Genomic DNA, 13,762 nt, shown 5'->3' on the forward strand with positions numbered 1-13,762 from the left:
AAATCAGTTAAGATTCCCTAGGAAGAATTCTCAAACATTTTGTGGTCATGATTCATATATATGAATGTACGGATGAATGAGTACTTTGGGCTTCCCTGGCTTCCAGTACAAAACCACGGTAAGATCCCTGTGAGAAAGCACCTAAGGCCTTTCTTTAAAATATAGTGAGGACATTAAGAAAAAAAAAAAAAAAGTATATATATATATATATATATATATAGTGAGGACATATATTAAGGACCAGAAATTTGGTATTATAAAATGAAAAGCACCCAGGAAAGTCACCTCAAGTGCTTTAATCATATACTTTCTAAAATGCGGGTAATATTTGGCCTGATTACTTTGAGGGAAAGTAGATATTAAAAGGCATTCAAGGGGGCTTCCCTGGTGGCACAGTGGTTGAGAATCTGCCTGCCAATGCAGGGGACATGGGTTCGAGCCCTGCTCTGGGAAGATCCCACATGCCGCGGAGCAACTAGGCCCGTGAGCCACAGTTACTGAGCCTGCGCGTCTGGAGCCTGTGCTCTGCAACAAGAGAGGCCGCGATAGTGAGAGGCCCGTGCACCGCGATGAAGAGTGGCCCCCGCTCGCCACAACTGGAGAAAGCCCTCGCACAGAAACGAAGACCCAACACAGCCAAAAATAAATAAATAAATAAATTTATAAAAAAAAAAAAAAAAAAAAAGCATTCAAAGTATAGAGCTCATTATAAAAGTGTAAGGCATCATTAGTTTGTGTCTCTGTCTAAGCATGCATGCCTCAGAACCAACTAGGCTATTCCATTCCTCTCTACTTCTGAAATTTAAGTATGTATGAGAATCGTGGAGGCTGCTCATTAACCTCAGATTCCCAGGCCCCACATCCAAAGATTTCTTCCACAGACCTGGGTGGGGCCCAGGACTCAGAATTCCAGGTGATTCTGAATCAGGTGATCTGGGAGCCATACTTTGAAAAATACTGCTTTAAGATATAATTGATGTTTCACAAGCTCTATTGAAAACAACCACTTTTTTATTAAAAAGGAGCTCTTTACGTAACAATGCATGCTGTAAAATAATCCAGTGTAAAATAATTCAAGCAGTACTGAAACATACGAAGTAAATGTTCTCTCCTCACCACCTACTCTTATCTCTCTCATCCAAGATACGTTCCGATGATTAGCTTTCCAGACTTGAATTGTCTATGCATATACCAACATATATACTGGTTAAGAATGATGAACATTTGATGTTGTTTCTATTTTTGTTCTGCTATTAAAGATTAATGCTGAAATAAATATCCTTATTCTTATGTCTTTGGGCAAGTGTGACTGTTCCTGTAGGATAGATTCCTAAAAGTTGACACACGATGACAGCTTACCTATTGGTCAGATTTACCTTTTTTTGCGTGTGTGTGTGTGTGTGTGTGTGTGTGGTGGTGAGAGGCTTTCTGTGCCTAATATTTTGATTGATTCGTTACTGGATATCTGTATCAAGGTCCAACGTTCACAACAAAAAGATTTTTAATTAGACCTGTTATCACTCCCAGTGAAAATTCGGCTTACAAGTTCCCACTAACACGGCCACAAAAGAGGTGAGTTTAGGGGAGCCAGAGGGGGGCGTCACCGTTCTCCGGCAACTTGGGTGAGGGCAGGGGAGTGCACGGAGCTGCTTCAGCCCCGGCGGAACCGACGGCAGAGGGTAGACCCGGGAGCTGCGGCACACCCCGGTCCTCCCCGAGTCTCCTCAAGAGCCCCGACTTGGGGCAGAGATGCGCTCAGCGGCGCTAAGACCGAGGTCCAGCCGCCGCCACCGCCGCCTCTTCTCACCGTCCCTCCCGCCTCACTCTCAGTCGGCTTCTCCAACTCGTGTCCACTTTCCTCACTTCCTCAGTCCTCAGCTATGAGCAGCGGAACACACACGGCGAGGTTTACGGCCCGCAGCCGGCAGGTGGGCAGTCAGCGGCCAAACCAATTCAAAGTCCGTAGAGATACCCACATCACCCCTTCTCTTCTTGCCCCGCCCCTTCCGCTTGTGATTTGCTTCCGCTTCCGGTCGCGGGGTCCCAGCCCCGACGTGAAGAGCTTGGCATTGTGGGATATCTTTCTTTTCTCGCTCTCCGGCCATCTTGGCGGCTGCAGTGAGTGAGTAGGCTCCTCCGTACCGAGGTTTAAGCCACGCGGGGAGTCCAGGGGGTTGCCGTTTGGAGCTTCGGATCCTAAACTTCCTGTCTTGTCCTCTGTGTTCTAGACTGGGGGCCTCCCGCGCCTAAGGCAGGAAGATGGTGGCCGCAAAGAAGACGGTAAGTGTAGCAGGCCAGGGCCGGAAGCCTGTTCACGTGGAGAGATGAGTCTCGGCCGGGGCGGGCAGGTCCGAGCACAGTGGGCGCACAGCGTGCCCGCTGGCCTTGTAGGGGGCCAGAATGAACCCGAAGGACTCTCTCAGGGATTTGGGACCCTCTACGGAGGTTTTATTAATGGGTTCAGCTTCCAGGAAGCTGGATCCAGTTTTGAGTGGTTACAAACAAGGCCTTCAAGTCCGTGTTACATGTTTGCTTTGTAGAAAAAGTCACTGGAGTCGATCAACTCTAGGCTCCAGCTGGTTATGAAAAGTGGAAAGTACGTGCTGGGGTACAAGCAGACTCTGAAAATGATCCGACACGGCAAAGCGAAACTGGTCATCCTCGCCAACAACTGCCCAGCCTTGAGGTAATTGAAAGAACCTGAGTATGTTTGTCTCCCACTGCAAATTGGTCGTGAGCGAATATCCGGGAATGTGAACTTGCAATCTGGGTAGCATAAACTGGGTATCGTGTAAAATTTTGTATTACAAAGGGACACCTGGAGAATAATTTAACGGTTGTTGATTTTTGGCTCTTGATTTTTCTCTTCCTCGTCATATTCTCTCCTCGTATGAGGTTCTCTTTGGGAGAAATGCGTGGCAGAAGGGGTAAAAACGAGAGAACGTCGAAGTTTGAGGGCAGCGCAGAAACATAACTTGTTTGTCCATGTGTCCTGCCTTTTGGGTCATTTTTTTTTAACTTTGAGATGCTTCAAAAGAGCTTCATTTTATGAACTTGTTGTAGTGTAGAAAAGCTAAGGTCAGAAAAGTTCAGGCTGGCCTGTGGAGCTGCAGGTTCCCAGTTCCCCCAGTTTTTGCTTGCCTCACTGTTTTGAAACTGAATTTAATGGGTATTGTAAATAAGTTAAAGAAACTTGGGTCATGCAGAATATAAGCCGTGTTTTCAGTCCCTTTCCCTTGTTGATTTTTCTATGGTAATACATAACCTCACAGCGTTTCATATAGTGTCTGTAGGTAATTGGCAAAGCCTGGAGAGATCTCTTCTTCCATCCCATCCCCTCCCAAACCTTTGGTCTTATTCCAAACCTTTCATGCTTACCTTCTATAGCAGTGCTTTTCAAACATGAATATGCACACAGTCACGAATGATCTGGTTTAAATGCAATTTCTGATTGAATGGATCTGGATTGGGGCCTGAGATTATGCATTTTTAACAAGCACTTTTTGGCACTACTTGTGTGCGGATCCACACTTTTGAGTGAGTAGTGGCAACAGTGTATTAGGACTCCCTTCAAATTCGTAAAACCATTCATGTCTACCTACTTAGTGGACACAAAACTGCTAACTCTGGGTAAGCACAAGCATATGGCATTCCTGGTTTTATTGCACTTCACTTTATTGTGCATCGTAGATACTGCGGGGTGGTTTTTTGTTTGTTTGTTTTTTGTTTTTTTTTACGAATTGAATGTTTGTGGCAACCCTGCATTGAATAAGTCTGTAGGTTCCAGTTTTTCAACAGCATTTGCTCACTTCATGTCTATGTCACATTTTTGTAATTCTCGAGATATTTCAGACTTTTTCTCTGTTATTTGTTATGGTGATCTGTGATCTTTGATGTTACTACTGCGACTCCCAGAAGGTTCAGATGATGGGTAGTTTTTAAATTTATTTATTTATTTTTACAATAAAGTATTTTTTAATGTATGTACGTTGGTTTTTTTAGACACAATGTTGTTACACACTTAATAGGCTACAGTATAGGGTAAACACAACTTCTGTATGCACTGGGAAACCAAAAAATTCCTGTGACTAGCTTTATTGCAGTATTTGATTTATTGCAGTGGTCTGGAATGAATATGCAGTATCTGAGGTATACCTGTAATATCACTCTCCATCTAGGTTTCAGAGCACCAGAGGGTGATAGAAATGGCTTAGAAGTTGTCATGGGAATTATATAATGTAAAGTGTCTGGCGATAGTAAATGCTAAGTAAATGCTAATTTTATTTTGTACTCTACTCTTTTCCACGAGCACAGGTATTTACTGGTTGTCCCATCCCTTGTAAGGGATCCAAGGAAAGATGGTTTGTATTGAATAATGGATATGGTAATGTTTTTAAGAGTAATAACTGGCTTACTGTTTGAAGGCCTTACCAACATTAGAACTAATGAGAGAAGTAATATTTAATCTGTGTCACTTGGTATGGTATTTATTTACCTTCTTTTGGTTCCCAAAGGAAATCTGAAATAGAGTATTATGCCATGTTGGCCAAAACTGGTGTCCATCACTACAGTGGCAATAATATTGAATTGGGCACAGCGTGTGGAAAATACTACAGAGTATGCACACTTGCTATCATTGATCCAGGTATGCTTTTTAAATCATAAAGTAATGCTTTTCCTTTATAATGTAATACAAGTATTTCTTGCTATACAAACGTCTTTGGTTTCTAAGTTCAGATGTTGAGGATTTGGATATAGCAAGGGATATGCTGTAATTTTATTTTACAGAGAATTGATAATGAATGTCAGTACAGAATTACCTTTTTATAAATGAAATTCTTTTTACTTTGAGATCATGAGTTTCATTTCATGCAGCACCTAAGAAATGATGACTTTAGGGCCTTGGTAAAAGGTGAAATTATAAAGGGACAGAACAATCAGGTGAAACAGTAGAAAAAAGGAATGTTAACTGGCTGCCTGAGAACAGATGGATAAAATTAAGTTGAGAAAAAGAAGGGCCTACAAAAACATGTCATGTTTTGAACTTACGAATTTTTAATTAATTCATAAAATACTGCGAATATTCTCGCTGTTCTGATTTTGTAATAATCAGGGCAGGCTAAACATTCGCTATATTAAGACCATGCATGTGTCCCCAGACCTAGTTCTTTTCCTAGGTCTGGTTTTATAAATGCTGGTGATAAACCAAGTCTGATTTACACGATGAATCTTATGTGGGAAATGTCTGTGACTCTACGTATCCAATCAACCTTGAGAAATGGTAGCACAGCTAGTGTAATATCTTTTGAAGATAACCATTGCTAATTTGATGATTACCTGTTGACATTAAATGAATTGTAAAATTATTGTGTTTTATTTTCTAGGTGATTCTGATATCATTAGAAGCATGCCAGAACAGACTGGTGAAAAGTAAATCATGCACAATTTTTCTTTAATAAAACTGGCCAGAGCTTCTTTTAAAAATACTGTATTCATTTCAGTCATTTTTTAAAATTTCTTTTTGTTTCAGTATACTTTCCTGAAGCTAGGATTAGAGAGGATGGGGCAGCTAGATATATTGGCAAGACTTCCCAGACATCCCAGTTTCTTCCCCTGTTTTTGTAAAGGGAGCGCACTGAGTTCCTTTCCTGTACTAGATTTTTAAGAGACTTAATTTTCATCATTTTCAGTCTCAGGATATTGTTATTTTATATTTGAGTATGTCAGAGGCAGCAAGGTTCAATACCCAGAATCTAACCAGAATTGCAGTGTACAGTCCAGCTTAAATCCACCAAATCTGAGTAGCAAAGAGGATTAAGTGAAATATGCTCCTTCCACCCCAAAATTTTCACAGGCTGAGAAAAGTTCTGTTGAACTTTAATGAAGCAAGGTCTTACCGAAGGATGTGCAGTGGTTAGGGTAGAAGAAATGTACTTGGACAACTTAAGACTATTCCTAGATCTTAAATAGTGTTAATTCCACAGTTTTGCAAAGTGTGTTTTATATCATTTTAGTCCTAAAAGATATACTGTGAGGTAGGTTTGGTGTTCAGATTTTGGGGAAACTGCATACTACATCTCCCAAGTATGTCCTATGTAAACCTTTTCCCACATTTAATAATATCCTTTGGAACATTCAAAGAAGTTAACTTGGGGGAAGAATGTTGACTTAGATTTACAGAGCTGAATATTGCTGGTAGGGTACCCTGCACAATTTGTGTTGGGTTCTAAGGTTGCAGAAGTGTCAGAAATGTCTTTTGGTCTTCAGAATCAATCAACTTGGGTAGGCAGTTTTTGGTGGTAGAGGAATGAGCCATAGGAGATATGGTTGCCTTCAATACACTATCCAGGAAGTATTTACTGAACTTGGAGTCAGAAGGCTACCCCTTAATAGTTATGTAACAGCCATGGGTGGGTCAAATTCCTACTTGCACAGGTGAGGGAATTGGTTTCTTTCAAGCTGGATGTTGCATGATTTTAGTTAATATCTGAAGTTAATCAGGTTGTGGGTATAATTTGGAGAGTGGCCATTATTAACTAGAGTTTTCTTACCAGTTCATTTACTCAAGTTTTCTCGATTAGGGAGTACTACTGACATTTTTCGATGGGACAGTTCTTTGTTGTGGAGGATTGTGGATACTGCTTGATATGTCTCATTCCTGGTTTTCCTTCCATGTTATTGTAACAACACCCCCAAGTGTCACCACGTTTTCACAGCATCTCTTGGTTAAGAACCACAGTTATAAAATCTTTATCTCTGATAAGAATTCCTTGGTCAGACTACTGCTGATTTCTAATGCTGTTAGTCTGTTTCCATGGTCATTCAAATGTTTGTCTTTTGGTTAAGGAAGTTTGTGTGATTATTACTTGGTCAATTTCTTCTTTCAGATTGACCTTTCATGCTATTTGGTGTGTTTTTTTTTTTTTGGCTGCGTTGGGTCTTCATTGCTGCGCACGGGCTTTCTCTAGTGCGGTGAGCGGGGGCTACTCTTCGTTGTGGTGTGCGGGCTTCTCATTGCAGAACATGAGCTCTAGGCGTGGGCTTCAGTAGTTGTGACACACAGGCTCAGTAGTTGTGGCTCACAGGCTCTAGAACGCAGGCTCAGTACTTGTGGTGCATGGGCTTAGTTACTCCGTGGCATGTGGGATCTTCCCTGACCAGGGCTCAAACCTGTGACCCCTGTGTTGGCAGGCGGATTCTTAACCACTGCACCACCAGGGAAGTCCCTTCGGGTTATTTTTGGATTATTTTCCCCCTCAAGGTTGACTAGTTTCAATTAATTTCTTAAGGTTTGGGTGGTACCCAAAGAATACAATATTGTGACTACCAGTGTACCATTTCTTTGTAAAGGTTCTGTTGCATGACTGGCTGTAGGCATTTTGGAATTATGGTTTTTAGAAAAATAATTTATGATTTCTAGGGCCTTCTAGGTAGTGTTAATATGCTGTAAGATCATTTGGCTTTTACCTTTTCTTTATATGTGGCTTTTGTGCACTCATCGTTTCAGCAGAAAGTTTAAAGTTCAGAGGAAAGGAGTTTAGAACTAGTAGATGGGAAACATACCTCATTCATTCTGGCCTAGGGCAACTGTGATGAAGTGCCATTAAAGTGCTGCCAGAATTGGAGAAAATAAGGTCTAAGGTAGCATTTTAAAATATATTTTTCTGATTATAATGAAAGTACAGTAAGTCCCATGCATACGAACGAGTTTCGTTCCGAGAGCGTGTTCCTAAGTCCAGTTTATTTGTAAGTCCAACAAAGTTAGCCTAGGTACCCAACTAACACAGTCGGCTATATAGTACTATACTGTAATAGGTTTATAATACTTTTCACACAAATAATAAGAAATAAAACATTTTTAATCTTACAGTACAGTACCTTGAAAAGTACAGTAGTACAGTACAACAGCTGGCATACAGGGCACGTTCGCATCTTTGAAAGTTCGCAACTTGAAGGTTTGTATGTAGGGGACTTACAGTAATGTATTTGGCCGGGAAGCTCTAATATGCAAGGATTGCAGGAAATTCCAGTCAATTGGACTTAATCCATACTTAATGCTGAACTACCTGTTTTTAGGCCTAGAGATAGGAAGGTCCCAAAGAAGAGTTTGGATATTGTGGAGTATGTTAATTGCAATCGATATGATATGGAAGCAGGAGCGAAAGGTATATGGAGAAGAAAGAAAACTTCAGGCTGGTAGCAAATGCAGTTAGTTGGGCCTTCTAGACGATGATCATCTAGTTCATAGAAAACAGTTCTCTTTGATTTCTTGCAGCTCTTACTTCCAGCTACCCCTTAGACTTGCACTCCCTCTGCTTTCAGTGGCATCTTGTTTCTTTCCCTCTTTCCTCTTCTTGTTGATAGTAGGTCTTGAACATCTTGTATATTTACCATTTATTACCTTTACTACCTCCTACCTATTTGCTTCAAAAGATAATGCAGGAGTGGGAGTCTGCCAAAGTACTTTCCTCAGGTAAGATAAGCAAAGAATCCATTCATTCATTTAACATACAGTTAAAGTATCATCCTTGTGTGCAATACTCTTGGCTACTGAAGAGTAAAAACATGATATCTAACGTAACATGTAAGTACTGTACATGTTAATCCTGTGACAATCCAATGAGGTAGTACTGTTTTATTTTTTTATTGAACTATAGTTGATTTACAATATTGTGTTAATTTCTACTGTATAGCAAAGTGATTCAGTTAAACATATACATCTTTTTTATATTCTTTTCCATTACAGTTTATCACAGGATATTGAATATAGTTCCCTGTGCTATACAGTAGGTCCTTGTTGTTTATCCACCCTATATATAATAGTTTGCATCTGCTAACCGCAACCTCTCACTCCATCCCTCCCCCACCCCACCCTCCCTTGGCAACCACAAGTCTGTTCTCTGTGAGTCTGTTTCTGTTTCATAGATAAGTTCATTTGTGTCATGGTTAAGATTCCACATTTAAGTGATAATATATGGTATTTGTCTTTTCTCTTCCTGACTTCACTTAGTATGATAATCTAGGTCCATCCGTGTTGCTGCAGATAGCATTTCATTCTTTTTTACAGCTGAGTAGTATTCCATTGTATATATGTACCACATCTTTATCCATTCATCTGTTGATGGACACCTAGGTTGTTTCCATGTCTTGGCTATTGTAAATAGTGCTGCTATGAACATAAGAGTACATGTATCTCTTTGAATTATTATTATTATTATTATTATTTTGGCTGCAATGGGTCATTGCTGCATGCAGGCTTTCTCTAGTTGCGGCAAGTGGGGCCTACTCTGCATTGTGGTGCGCGGGCCTCTCATTGCAGTGGCTTCTCTTGTGGAGCACAGGCTCTAGGCGCACAGGCTCAGTAGTTGTGGCGCACAGGCATAGTTGTTCTGTGGCATGTGGGATCTTCCCAGGCCAGGGCTCAAACCCGTGTCCCCTGCATTGGCAGGCAGACTCTTAACCACTGTGCCACCAGGGAAGCCCTGAATTATAGTTTTGTTTGAATATATGCCCAGGAGTGGGATTGCTGGATCATATGGCAACTCTTTTTTAGTTTTTTCGGGAACATCCATACTGTTCTCCGTAGTAGCTACACCAATTTACATTCCCACCAACAGTGTAGGAGGGTTCCCTTTTCTCCACACCCTCTCCAGCATTTGTTATTTGTAGACTTTTTAATTGTGGCCATTCTGACTGTTGTGAGGTGGTAGGTACTTCATTGTAGTTTTCATTTGCATGTCTAAAACAGCAGTGTGGAGCATCTCTTTATGTGCCTGTTGGCCATCTGTATGTCTTTGGAGAAATGTCTGTTTTGGTCTTCTGCCCATTTTTTGATTGGGTTTTTTTGATATTGAGTTGTATGAGCTGTTTGTATATTTTGGAAATTAAGCCCTTGTCAGTCATATCATTTGCAAATATTTTCCCCCAGTTCATGGATTGTTTTTTTGTTTTGTTTATGGTTTCCTTTGTTGTGCAAAAGCTTATAAGTTTGATTAGGTCTTATTTGTTTATTTTTGCTTTTATTTCTATTGCCTTGGGAGACTGAGCATTGGTACAGTTTATGTCAGAGAATATTTTGCCTAAGTTCTTTCCTAGAAGTTTTATGGTGTCATGTCTTATATTTAAGTCTTTAAGCCATTTTGAGTTTATTGTTGTGTATGATGTGAGGGTGTGTTCTAACTTCATTGATATACACGTGGCTGTCCGACATTCCCAGCACCACTTGCTGAAGAAACTCTTTTCCGCATTGTATATTCTTGCCTCCTTTGTCGAAGATTAATTGACCATAGGTTTGTGGGTTTATTTCTGGGCTCTCTATGCTGTTCCATTGATCCATATGTCTGTTTTTGTGCCAATACCATGCTGTTTTGATTACCGTAGCTTTGTAGTACTGTCTGAAGTCTGGGAGGGTTATGCCTCCTGCTTTGTTCTTTTTCCTTAGGATTGCTTTGGCAATTCGGGTCTTCTGTGGTTCCGCATAAATTTTAGGATTACTTGTTCTAGTTCTCTGAAAAATGTCATGGCTAATTTGATAGGGATCACATTAAATCTGTAGATTGTGTTGGGTAGTATGGCCATTTTAACAATATTAATTCTTCCAGTCCAAGAACATGGGATATTTTTCCATTTCTTTGAATCATCTTCAGTTTCTTTTATTAATGTTTTATAGTTCTCAGCATGTAAGTCTTTTCACCTCCTTGGTTAGGTTTATTCCTGAGTATTTTATTTTTTTGGATGTGATTTTAGAAGGAACTGTTTTTTTTACTTTCCTTTTCTGATTTTTCATTGTTAGTGTAAAGAAATGCAACCGATTTCTGTATGTTTGCTGTATCCTGCTACTTTGCTGAATTCATTTATCAGTTCTGGTAGTTTTGTGTGGAGTTTTTAGGGTTTTCTATATATGGTATCATGTCATCTGCATATAGTGGCAATTTTACCTGTTCCCTTCCAATTTGAATACCTTTATTTCATTTGTTTGATTGCTGTGGCTAGGACTTCCTATATACTGTGTTGGATAGAAGTGGTGAGAGTGGGCATCCTTGTCATGTTCCACATTTTAGCAGGAAGGCTTTAGCTTGTCACCATTGAGTATTATATTGGCTATGAGTTTGTCGTAAATAGCTTATTATGTTGAGACATATTCCCTCTATATCTCTTGGTAAGAGTTTTTATCATGAATGGATGTTGAATTTTATCAAATGGTTTTTCTGTATCCGTTGAGATGATCATGTGTTTTTTGTCTTTTCTTTCGTTGATGTGGTGTATCACATTGATTGATTTGTTTATGTTGAACCATCCTTGTGACCCTGAGATGAATCCAACTTGGTCCTTGTTTATGTGGTGTCGGATTCAGTTTGCTAATGTTTTGTTGAGAATTTTTACATCTATATTCATCAAAGTTACTAGCCTGTAATTTTCTTTTTTGGTAGTGTCTTTGTCTGATTTTGGTGTCAGGGTTATGGTGGGTTCATAGAATGTCTTTGGGAGTGTTCCCTCCTGTTCAGTCTTTTGGAAGAAGAGTTCAAGAAGGATTGGTATAAGTTCTTTGTATGTTTGGTGGAATTCACCTGTGAAGCTATCTGGTCCTGGACTTTTGTCTGTAGGGAATTTTTTTTTTTTTTTTTTAAACAGGTTCTGTTTCATTACTAGTGATCAGTCTGTTCAATCTCTTTCTTTTTTTTTAAATTAATTAATTTTTGGTTGCATTGGGTCTTCATTGCGGTGTGCAGGCTTTCTGTAGTTGCAGTGACCGATGGCTATTCTTCGTTGCGGTGCATGGGCTTCTCATTGCAGTGTCTTCTCTTGTTGCAGAGCACAGGCTCTAGGTGCGTGGGCTTCAGTAGCTGTGGCTCATGGGCTCTAGAGCGCAGGCTCATTAGTTGTGGCACACAGGCTTAGTTACTCTGCGGCATGTGGGATCTTCCTGGACCAGGGCTTTGAACCCATGTCCCCTGCATTAGCAGGCGAATTCTTAACCACTGCGCTACCAGGGAAGTCCCAATTTATTTCTTCTTGATTCAGTTATGGTGGGCTGTATGTTTCCAGAAACTTGTCTTGTTTCTTCCAGGTTGTCATATTTGTTGGCATATAATTCTTCATAGTATTCCCTTAGAGTTTTTTGTATTTCGGTGGTATCGGTTGCTATTTCTCTTGTTTCGTTGCTTATTTTGTTTGTTTGGGTCTTTTTTCTTCTTGGTGAGCTTGGCCAGAGGTTTGTCATTTTTTGTTTACCCTTTCAAAAAACTAGCTCTTGTTTTTATTGATTTTTTTTTCTATTTTTAAAACATCCTTTATTTATCACCTCTCTGATCTTTACTATTTCCTTCCTTCTGCCATCTTTAGGTTTTGTTTGGTCTTTTTCTAATTCTTTTAGGTGGTAGGTTAGGTTGTTTGAGATTTTTCTTGTTTTTTAAGGAAGGCCTGTATCACTATGAACTTCCCTCTAAGAACTGCTTTTGCTGCATTCCATAAATTTTGTATGGTTGTGCTTTCATTGTCATTTGTCTCAAGGTATTTTTAAATTTCCTCTTTGATTTCATTGTTGACCCATTGGTTTTTTAGTAGCATGTTTAGTCTCCATGTAATCATTTTTTTCTCATTTCTATTTCTGTGGTTGATTTCCAGTTTCATGCCCTTGTGGTCAGAAAAGATACTCAAATAATTTCTATACTCTTAAATTTGTTGAGGCTCATTTTGTGCCCTAGTATGTGGTCAATCCTAGAGAATGTTCCAAGTGTCTTGAAAAGAATGTGTATTCTGGTTTTCTTGGATATAATGTCCTGAAAATATCAATTAAGTCTAAATGTTCTATTGTATCATTTAGGATCTCTGTTAACTTATTGATTTTCTGTCTAGAAGATCTGTCCATTGATGTGATTGGGTGTTAAAAGTCTCCTACTATTATTGTATTCCTTTCAGTTTCTCCCTTTATGTCTGTTAGTATTTGTTTTATGTATTTGGGTGCTCCTGTGTTGGGTGCATATATGTTGACAAGTGTAATATCCTCTTCTTGTGTTGATCCTTTTATCATTATATGGTGTCTTTCTTTATGGTCTGTGTTTTAAAGTCTATTTTGTCTGATACGAGCATTGTGACCCCCACTTTCTAGTCATTTCCATTTCAGTGAAATATCTTTTTCCATCCCCTCATTTTCAGTCTGTGTCCTAAAGTGGGTCTCTTGTAGGCAGCATATTGTAGGCTCTTGTTTTTTTTATCCAGTCTGCCACTCTGTGTCTTTTGATTGGAGCATTTAGTCCATTGACATTTAAGGTAATTATTTTTTTTTTTTAATTTTATTCATTTATTTTTGGCTGCCTTGGGTCTTCGTTGCTGTGTGCAGGCTTTCTCTAGTTGTGGCAAGCGGGGGCTACTCTTCATTGCGGTGCGCAGGCTTCTCATTGCGGTGGCTTCTCTTGTTGTGGAGCATGGGCTCTAGGTACATGGGCTTCAGTAGTTGTAGCACGTGGGCTCAGTAGTTGTGGCTCATGGGCTCTAGAGCGCAGGCTCAGAAGTTGTGGCGCACGGGCTTAGCTGCTCCGTGGCATGTGGGATCTTCCCGGACCAGGGCTCGAACCTGTGTCCCCTGCATTCGCAGGCGGGTTCTTAACCACTGTGCCACCAGGGAAGCCCTAAGGTAATTATTGATAGGTATGTATGGCCATTTTAAACCATGTTTCCCAGTTGATTCTCTATTTCTTCTTTGTTTCTTTTTGTTTTTCCTTTTGTGGTTTGATGAGTTCCTTTTATATTGTGCTTTTGTTCT

At 40.0% G+C, this 13,762-nt stretch overlaps 1 protein-coding gene and 1 non-coding gene across 2 annotated transcripts; both read left to right on the top strand.

Annotated features, from left to right (window-relative positions):
* Positions 1 to 2,032: 2,032 nt before the first annotated feature.
* Positions 2,033 to 5,487, top strand: RPL30 (ribosomal protein L30). The gene is made up of 5 exons (XM_036830678.1): positions 2,033 to 2,122; positions 2,229 to 2,280; positions 2,541 to 2,686; positions 4,515 to 4,645; positions 5,385 to 5,487. Exons 2-5 carry the CDS (start codon positions 2,260 to 2,262, stop codon positions 5,432 to 5,434), a joined length of 348 nt encoding a protein of 115 aa, XP_036686573.1. The 5' UTR covers positions 2,033 to 2,122; positions 2,229 to 2,259; the 3' UTR covers positions 5,435 to 5,487.
* LOC118883900 lies at positions 5,075 to 5,206 on the top strand. The gene has a single exon (XR_005017130.1). It is a non-coding gene; the product is annotated as a small nucleolar RNA SNORA72 (small nucleolar RNA).
* Positions 5,488 to 13,762: the final 8,275 nt, after the last annotated feature.

Source organism: Balaenoptera musculus, chromosome 17 (genome assembly GCF_009873245.2).
Source record: "Balaenoptera musculus isolate JJ_BM4_2016_0621 chromosome 17, mBalMus1.pri.v3, whole genome shotgun sequence".
NCBI lineage: Eukaryota > Metazoa > Chordata > Mammalia > Artiodactyla > Balaenopteridae > Balaenoptera > Balaenoptera musculus.